General features: G+C 46.3%; 1 protein-coding gene across 1 annotated transcript; it reads right to left on the bottom strand.

The window, feature by feature from the left end:
* Positions 1–2,271: 2,271 nt before the first annotated feature.
* On the bottom strand, positions 2,272–5,363 carry LOC125513978. Its single transcript, XM_048679215.1, has 3 exons — positions 3,678–5,363; positions 3,377–3,596; positions 2,272–2,809 (listed from the first exon to the last, which is right to left on the bottom strand). The coding sequence occupies exons 1-3, from the start codon at positions 5,235–5,237 to the stop codon at positions 2,502–2,504; spliced, it is 2,088 nt and encodes a 695-aa protein (XP_048535172.1). The 5' UTR covers positions 5,238–5,363; the 3' UTR covers positions 2,272–2,501.
* Positions 5,364–10,124: the final 4,761 nt, after the last annotated feature.

Consider the following 10,124-nt stretch of genomic DNA (forward strand, 5'->3'; position numbering starts at 1 on the left):
TCCATACTCTCTTGTAATAAGTGAATGATGTGCAATTTTCCTACCAAACACAAACGCAAGGATGCTACTTATCTAAAATTAATATGAGAATGACAGACCCAAAGGAGCTGCACAGAATACAATAGGGACCAATAAACCAGGACGAAGGTAGTATTCTGGATTGTTAGACTCTAAGCTCAATAACTTCATAGGATTTTGGAACACATTACCTTGAATAACTTATCCTCAAATAGTGTGGCATGTGCCCTGTCATTTATCCCTTTTATCCACTATGGTGTTGCAAACATTTTGCATCAGACAAATGCAAAGTAGTTGTACAGTGCGTAATATGTGGCAAAAGATGCGCGCACACTGAAGTAACTGTAAACAAGTTTCAGGTTAAGTAAATTCGCATCACAACTGTTTATTCATAAATTTCAATCTTGGAATGATGTGCCTTGTTCATCTCAGACTTGCACAAAGGTTGTTAGACAGAGGTTTCAGATGTTACTTAATTCACTACGACTTCAATACTCTAAATCTGCTTACACATGCAATGAACTTGCAACAAAATCTAGCATGATAGAAGTACATACAATGCATCAATGATTTGGACTGCGATACTTGAGATAAATTATACGATTCGATCTATAGCAGATTATTGAAGGATGCAAAGTTACTTGCCTGTGAGTGGGCATAGGAGCGACTGGTGAGGAAGTTGAATGGCGTCGAGGTAGCAAATTATTGCAGCGCCAGACCGCCACTATATTCCTTGTGGGAGCCTCGCAGACAGAGGCTGGCACCTGATTTGATTCAAACAACGGGGTTCAACTCCTTTGCTAAATTAACCACCGTGAGATAAAGTAATGTAATGGGAATTTACATGATGGATTGATGCTAGGTCAAAACTTGGAAACTGAGGCTCAATGGTTGGAAAGGAACAACGTCAGGAAAGTTGGACATGCTTGATTAGATCGTACACTAAATAAACCATCATCGAATAAAATCATGTAATGGAATATACATGATGGATTTCTAAATTTGAAAACTGAGTTTCAAAGGTTGGAGATGAACACGAGGAGAGCTGGGCACATTTGATTGGATCATACCTACTAATCAACTATCATTGAATAAAAATCATGATTCTGGTCTTCTCCTTTTATTTCAGATTAACATGGGGATGCTTTGGAGTGGGTAATCATCATAGGTATAGAGATAAACAACAACTGTGCAACTGATACCAATTTACAGAATGGTTGTAATAAAGTATCCAATGACAAATAACTATAGGGGCCTGCAAAATAGAAAAGTAAAGTTAATAAAAGTTATCTACATATAAGTTGTAATTTTATTTAATAATTGAAGTCCTGATTTAATTAGACAAACTACAATGGCCTATAATCACCAGCAAACACTCTGCTTGAACTACACTAATTATGATTTATGAATGAACGGATATCAATTCCTATTGTGTAGCCGTGAAAAACCATCTCTATTTTTGTAGTGCTCTTGCTCTAGAAAGGCAGTGCATCATAGTTGTACTGATTCTCGTCAGTAACAGCAAAAGCTAATCCACCGAAGAGTATAATATAGTTGCGGGAAACCTGCTAGTACACATCCTCAAATCAACCGTAGCACACCAGTCCCAACTCCCAAGTACTGATCCAGTTTCTCTCTGATAAATCAAGCAACCCTAATCTCTCTGAAAAATCTTCTACACGTTCTCCTTCCTTACCCAGCCATGGCCAAGACTGCACGATGCAGCGCCTGCTCCTCCACCCATCCCCTTCCCCATGTGGCACACATCTACAACACAAGCCATGTTACCCCTGCCACCTGAAGCAATGACTTGACCTCGTGCGTGCCTCGCTGGACCGCATCGTTGCCTCCTCCTCCATGAAGACCTGCTCTTCTTCCCCGTGCTTTCGGCCGATGCCATTGTAGAGGAGATCAAGGGCAGCGCAGGCGGCGACATGAGGCAGGGACGGATGCAGGGGCGGCGAGTCATGGGGAGGACGGAATGGGTTCGTGGGCATGGATGGAGGTTGGGATAAGTGGATGGACTTTAGCAGGCCGGGCCATGATTGGGGTCTTTTTTCGCGAGGTGGGTGTGCACCGGAGGCCCATGCCCTTAGAGAATTAGTTCTGGTTTTATATTACTAGGCAAAAATGAAAACAGCTACAGCAATAAAGGACACTAGATCATGAAAGGATAAAACACACAGCAAATCAAATAATACAACCAAAGTTCCCCAGGCTCAGCAGCGCATATCTGGGGAGCACGAACAAAGATGCAGCACCAAGTGATTGCTAAATGAAGCAGTTACATACGTAGTTCAGATTAAACTGCAGTTCCCACACTCAAATAGCATCACTAACAAACATCATTCAAATACCATTACTAACACACTTGTTAGATTTCACGAGCACTATCCTACCTCTAAGACAGCATAAACTTAACTTGTTTTGCATAGTCACAGAACTACACATCATACACAATCTTGTGTAGCTTTGACAGAACTCTAGATTTCTAAAAATAGTTGTCGAATACTAATGGACCCCAGATCCACACTCTTGTGCTCATCCAAGTCATCATAGAGGCTATCTTCTTTCTTTCTGCCATAAACATTCTCTGCGAAGCTGCGCCTATTGTTGATGATTTGCGAGTTGCTGTAGTATGGTGCCCTCCATGGAGGAACATTTTCACCGTTACGGGGGTCTTTTCCGCAGGCCATCTTCTCAAACTCCGACTCACGCCCATGGAAGTCTATCCTGACTGGATGCACAATTCTAGTCCCAATGTACTCACAGTAAAGACACCGAATTTGTGCTGCCAACACATGAGATAATTAATATTGAAGGTTACATCATAGACTACATGTGCATAGAAAAATATCAAAAATGAAATGCTCTGCAGTTTTCAAGCTTTGCCAAACATGGAGCCTTTGAATGTTGACAGAAAGCATATGTAATGCCTATAGAAACGATGCATGGATGGCCGACATAGCTGCTTCTAAACCATTATTGTTATTTTGTTGAATGAGGAAATGAGCACGGTGATGAAGGGATCATCCAGCTACATGTTGATCACTATGGCAGGCTGGCTGCTTGATTGAAACGTTTGAGTTAACAAACCTATAAACATGTAGATATTCAAGTAAAGGCATTCAATTATGTTTATCCTCGATACTTCTTTCTCTTGAATGACCCCCCCCCCCCCCTTTATTTTTTACTCTGGATAAGAGGGTTTAGGCTGACGGAATAATAAAACAGTCAAATGGTAAGCTATGGTAAAGATGCATCATGGTGCTTCGGACTTTGCATATAACATTTACAGCAAGATATACCAGATAGGACACGGGAAAAAATATTGGCATATGGTTTGCTTATAGCATACCAGCACATGGCGGAGGCAGAGCAACATGGCAACAGAAGGACTCCTCATCTTGGTCATTGTTGCTAATTTCAGCAAAAAACAAAGCCGCAGCACCACCACAAGGGCTTTTGGGAGTAGCCACGAAATTGACATGAGAGTGGCCATACTTAGGAGGAAAGGAAGTAGGGCCGGAGACACGATCATTCACACCACAAATCGTATGAAGCTCGAATTTCGGATCCTGCAATTCGACATTTAGTGAGCATATAACAGTAGATGAGAAATGTTAGCAATAACCAACAACAAGCACATCAAAACCTACCCCATTTGGCATCTGAGCATATGCATTCAGCAGAGCGTTGACCTTCTTGGAGATTCTTGTATATATGCCTGCTAGCTTTGCACGGGGGTAAACTGTGAGGGGGAGTGGGAGAAATGCCCTCTTGCAGCCATGAGCAGATTTAGGACACAGCAACATGGCAAGCCGCTTAACATCTTGAGAAGAGAGCCTGTCAGGCCGACGATGCAGCAGACGAAAGGCAGACTTGAGCTTACACGAAGTGAGAAGCTTTACATGGGCTTCCGGGTTGGGGTGAAAGGCTGCGGTGGCAGCGGCCAAGAAGGCTTTCTCGAGACTGGTGTCCGGGGGGTCTTGAGGTTCAACAACATTGCTAGTGGGGGCAGCAGATGGTGGGCAAATCATCAGCACATAGCGAGTGGAAGGATCAATGTTAGGATCGGCAAGCACAAGGTTGGGATCGGCGAGCACAAGGTTGGCATCTGCCTGGACCAGGCATTGCAGAGCTTGATGGAAATCGAAGCGATGATAACGTGTGCAGAGGAAGGAGGCCAGGCCATACAAGGAGCGGTTCTCCAGCCGGTGGAGACACTGCGTGCCGATCACATCCAGGTCCAGCTCTAGCTTCATGGTAGGTGGGAACACGGCATCATACCAGATGGTATTGACGATGATGTTGGAGACAGGATCAAGAGGGCCATAGCAGTAGCCGGCCTTGAGCAGGCTGCGGTGGAAACGAGAGCCTGCTGGCAATCGGGCGATGGCCTGGAGGTAGAACCCGTGGATGGCATCCTGGAGCGTCCGGCTGAGCAAGCTGGTGTGCAGGTACGGGTCGCTGCAGGGACGACTGGGACGAGAAGCTGCAAGCCGCCATGCCCGGCTCAAATCTTGATAGCCCAGTGGCACCCCGTTGATCAACTCGGCGAGCTTGCTAATATTGGAGCCGGGGCAGGATGACGGTGGTCTGTGCAACCAGGCAAGGAAGTGCCGATCGCCGTCAATGCTGTCGGAGATGTTGAGCCAGGCATTGACGAGGCGGTCGGGGTCGGGGTGCCCGACGGCCAGCGCGGCGCACTTGAGGGCCATGAAGGGGACCGTGTGGATGAGGTCCGGCTCGGACTCCCAGAACCTCTTCATGCCGTGGTCCGAGACGATGACGCTTGCGGCGACGGGGGCGTCGGCGTCGGCGAGGCGCAGGTAGTGCACGGCCAGGCTCTCGGGGAGGTTGGGGAACAGGCGGGTGAGGAAGGCCACCAGGGCGTCGAGCGAGCGGCGCTCCAGGTCCGCCTGCGCGCCCTTGCGCTGGGGCTTGGGCTTGCAGGAGGAGATGAGGCTGTTGACCACGATGTTGGCGACGGGGTCGAGGAGGCCGACGCAGAGGGCGCCGCAGCAGAAGTCGACGCGGCGGCCGTGTTGCGGCCGGTGGCGCTTGAGCCGCCTCCGCGCCTTGAGGTAGAAGGCGTGGATCCTCCGCAGCAGATGAGATCTGGACTCGGAGTCTTCCTGGTGCGACGGGTACCAGGGAGTGAAGCTCGGTTTGTAGATCCGGAGGTCCGGCTGGCAGGGTTTCGACGCCAGCGCCATCGCCGGCGGCCAAGCGGTGAGGGCGATTTGATCCGGCGGTTGTGGATTTGGTCCGGCAGCGGCGGCGCGAGGAAGGGGATAGAAGAAGAATATCTACCTCCTCGTTTGTTTGTCTGTTTCTTGTTTTTATTTTTTATTTTTATTAGGACTACCTCCTCGTTTCTCTTACTAATTCTTTTCTCTGTCCGTACGCTGGGTCTGGGCTGGGCTCTGTTCCACACCAAGAATACATTGTTCAAAATAAAATAAAATCAGATAACTGTTAAGAAAGTCGGTAAAAATATAACTGGATGCAGCAACAGTTTTCTTCTTCCTCCCATTGATTGTATGTCGCACACCGGAGATTGAAAATTGTAAGGAGTAATAAACAAATAAAAGAAAGGGGCGCCCTCGCCAAACTAGGCTTTTAAAGCCCACTTGAAACAAGATCTAGAAATCACTGAAAAATATCAATTACCCCTGATCCAGAGAGCTGGAGAAACCGGACCATGCAGCAGAACAACGCAAAATAAAAAAGATGTCAAAATCGGCACATGACATCAATAGACAACCAATTGTCCACTGATAGACACACCAACTGCAAAGATGCCAAGGGAGCCAGCAGATCTGGCGACATAAACTCTCACAACCTTGTTGTTGACGCCAGATCGGGCGTCGTCAAGGTTGGGAGAGGCAGGAGAGAACTCATTTCAACACACAACCAATGCCACCACATCGGCGATGCCGGTAGGGAAACAAAAACTAAGAAAAATGAAAAAGGACGGGGCCGCACTCTTCATGCCACCGATGAGGCCGCCGATACGACTCAAACATGTCAATAATTTTTTGCATGAGTCATACTATATTTCTACTACTTTTAAACACTTGGGCATGATTTTTCTTGAATGTTATTGAAATAACATATCTATCTATACCCAATGTCAGTTCTTATTTTTTTAATTGTTTTGTATTTTTTAGGAAAATATCCAGGAAAAGACTAGGAAAATTCAAAATAAATAGAAATGAAGGTTTTGGAAGGAGAAGGACCCCTGGCCCCTGGGGACCTGGTGGGGGCCATAGGCCCCAAGCGACCCCTAGGTGCCCTAGGGCTACAGCCTGTGGGGCCCCTCAGGCTAGCCTTTGGTGCCCACTGGCTTATATATACCCTATTTTCACCTCCAATTTATCGAGAATTTTTCTGCCACCACCACATCGTGTTTCCAAGGTGATTTTCACTTTCAGCCCTGATCTGGTTCTCTGCTGGAGGGGGAATCCATCTCCATCTCCATAAACCTCGACCCTCAGCCCTGATCGAGAATTGTTGTCACTAAGGTTTAAGGGTTAGTAGAGGATGAATAATCTCCTAATCATAGCGGTATGTCATTGTGCTAAATGAAATTACATGTGTTTACACTTCATATGCACGAGAGGATCTCATGAGCGATATTTTTGCGCTCATTCCACCATTGTTTAAACCGAATAATCCTGGAATTTCCAAGATAATCACTCTGATATCAATACTAATGCCCAATGAATGCAAGATATTGCTAAATCCTTTGTATAATGCATTTCCATTGAAAATGGACCCAAAAATGAAAGAATATCATCACACAGAAGGAAATAGAAATGCATGGGAACAAGGCAAGTCAGCTGGAGGCGTCATGACGTAACTAGAGAAGAAGATGCCACATGGTACGAGTGCATAGGCTCGTACCAGTGGTCTTACCGCATGTCGTCGACATGGTGGCGTCCTCTTGAACAAATTTTATAAAGCAGGCAAGGCCAGAATCTAAACTAGAGAGCAGCCATTCACGAAAGACAGAACCAGAAGCCATCTTCCAACCCTAGCAGCCCCCATTTCCCATGTCATGTCCATAGCCACCACCGCTTTCATCAACACAACCATTCTCTTCAAGTTAGTCATACTTGTAATCGGTGCATCACAATCCGCAACTACTGTAAAACCTATTATCAATCAAGCATTCATCTTTATGCCGTCTTCAATGAGTTCTTATTGTGATCTGATCGCGATGTGTGAGTAATTCTTGAAGGTAATGTGATACGTCCATTTTGCATCATGCTTTTACATTGATTCGCATTATGGGCTGTTATTTCACTTTATGTCACAATACTTATGGCTATTCTCTCTTATTTTACATGGTTTACATAAGGAGGGAGAATGCCGGCAGCTGGAATTCTGGGCTGGAAAAGGAGCAAATATTAGAGACATATTCTGCGCAACTCCAAAAGTCGTGAAACTCCACGGAATACCTTAAAATAAATAGAGAAAAATCCTCGCCAAAGATGAAGTCCAGGGGGCCCACACCCTGCTCACGAGGATGGGGGCGCGCCCCCCTCCTAGGGCGCGCCCCCTACCTCGTGGGCCCCCTAGTGGCTCTCCGACGTCCATCTTCTCCTATATGAAGTCTTTCGATGAGAAAAAAATAGGGAGCAACCTTTCGGGACGAAACTCCGCCACCACGAGGCGGAACCTTGGCGGAACCAATCTAGAGCTCCGGCAGAGCTGTTCTGCCGGGGACACTTCACTCCGGGAGGGGGAAATCTGTTGGGGAACGTAGTAATTTCAAAAAAATTCCTACGCACATGCAAGATCATGGTGATGCATAACAACGAGAGGGAAGAGTGTGATCTACGTACCCTTGTAGATCGACAACGGAAGCGTTTGGTTGATGTAGTCGTACATCTCCACGGCCCGACCGATCAAGCACCGAAACTACGACACCTCCGAGTTTTAGCACACGTTCAGCTCGATGACGATCCCCGGACTCCAATCCAGCAAAGTGTCGGGGAAGAGTTCCGTCAGCACGACGGCGTGGTGACGATCTTGATGTACTACTGTCACAGGGCTTCGCCTAAGCACCGCTACAATATTATCGAGGACTATGGTGGCAGGGGCGCCGCACACGGCTAAGAATATGATCACGTGGATCAACTTCTGTCTCTGGGGTTCCCCTGCCTCCGTATATAAAGGCTCAAGGGGGGGTGCGGCCGGCCTAGAGGTGGCGCGCCAGGAGGAGTCCTACTCCCTCCGGGAGTAGGACTCCCCCCCCCAATCCTAGTTGGAATAGGATTCGCGGAGGGGGGAAAAGACAAAAGGGGGGCCGGCCCCCTCTCCTTGTCCTATTTGGACCAAGGGAGGGGAGGGGCGCGCGGCCCATCTCAGGCTGCCTCTTCTCTTTTCCACTAAGGCCCATTAAGGCCCATATAGCTCCCGGGGGGTTCCGGTAGCCTCCCGGTACTCCGATAAAATCCCGATTTCACCCGGAACACTTCCGATATCCAAACATAGGCTTCCAATATATCAATCTTTATGTCTCGACCATTTCGAGACTCCTCGTCATGTCCGTGATCATATCCGGGACTCCGAACAACCTTCGGTACATCAAAACGTATAAACTCATAATATAACTGTCATCGAAACCTTAAGCGTGCGGACCCTACCGGTTCGAGAACAATGTAGACATGACCGAGACATGTCTCCGGTCAATAACCAATAGCGGGACTTGGATGCCCATATTGGCTCCTACATATTCTACGAAGATCTTTATCGGTTAGACCGCATAACAACATACGTTGTTCTCTTTGTCATCGGTATGTTACTTGTCCGAGATTCGATCGTCGGTATCCAATACCTAGTTCAATCTCGTTACCAGCAAGTCTCTTTACTCGTTCCGTAATACATCATCTCGCAACTAACTCATTAGTTGCATTGCTTGCAAGGCTTAAGTGATGTGCATTTGCAAGGCTTAAGTGATGTGCATTACCGAGAGGGCCCAGAGATACCTCTCCGACGATCGGAGTGACAAATCCTAATCTCGAAATACGTCAACCCAACATGTACCTTTGGAGACACCTGTAGAGCACCTTTATAATCACCCAGTTACGTTGTGACGTTTGGTAGCACACAAAGTGTTCCTCCGGCACACGGGAGTTACATAATCTCATAGTCATAGGAACATGTATAAGTCATGAAGAAAGGAATAGCAACATACTAAACGATCGGGTGCTAAGCTAATGGAATGGGTCATGTCAATCAGATCATTCAACTAATGATGTGATCCCGTTAGTCAAATAACAACTCTTTGTCCACGGTCAGGAAACATATCCATCTTTGATTAACGAGCTAGTGAAGTAGAGGCATACTAGTGACACTCTGTTTGTCTATGTATTCACACATGTATTATGTTTCCGGTTAATACAATTCTAGCATGAATAATAAACTTTTATCATGATATAAGGAAATAAATAATAACTTTATTATTGCCTCTAGGGCATATTTCCTTCAGTACGACTACATCAACCGCGTTGTCATAACGCTTCCGCTGTCGGTCTACAAGGGTACGTAGATCACACTCTCCCGTCTCGTTGCTATGCATCACCATGATCTTCCATGTGCATAGGAATTTTTTTGAAATTACTACGTTCCCCAACACTTCTTTGATGGGAAAGAACCGAACCGTGAAGCCACCGTGGAAGAGTTGAAGATGCTACAATACAACACTCAAGCTTGTGACATCCTCTTCAACGGATTTTGCCCCGAGGAATTCAACAAAATCAGCTGTCTTGAGAATTCAAAGGAAATTTGGGATACTTTGATTGATATGCACGAAGGTACCGACTCCGTCAAGGAATCTAAATTGGATGTGCTTCAAATTCAACTTGACAAGTTCAAAATGAAGGATGGTGAAGGTGTCGCTGAAATGTACTCTAGGCTTGCTCTTATCACAAATGAGATTGCCGGCTTAGGGAGTGAAGAGATGACCGATAGATTCATCATCAAGAAGATCCTAAGAGCATTGGATGGAAGATATGATACTGTGTACACATTAATCCAAATGATGCCAAATTACAAAGATCTCAAGCCAACGGAAGTCATTGGAAGAATTG

Source organism: Triticum urartu, chromosome 6 (assembly GCF_003073215.2).
Source record: "Triticum urartu cultivar G1812 chromosome 6, Tu2.1, whole genome shotgun sequence".
NCBI classification, from domain to species: domain Eukaryota; kingdom Viridiplantae; phylum Streptophyta; class Magnoliopsida; order Poales; family Poaceae; genus Triticum; species Triticum urartu.

Bases quoted from the DNA above. Each gene is read 5' to 3' on its own strand.
- LOC125513978 (XM_048679215.1), bottom strand. From the start codon at position 5,237: ATGGCGCTGGCGTCGAAACCCTGCCAGCCGGACCTCCGGATCTACAAA. The intron at 3,597-3,677 runs GTAGGTTTTGAT...GTCGAATTGCAG, and splicing joins ATGCTCAGATGCCAAATGGG to GATCCGAAATTCGAGCTTCA. The intron at 2,810-3,376 runs GTATGCTATAAG...ATGTGTTGGCAG, and splicing joins TCTGCCTCCGCCATGTGCTG to CACAAATTCGGTGTCTTTAC.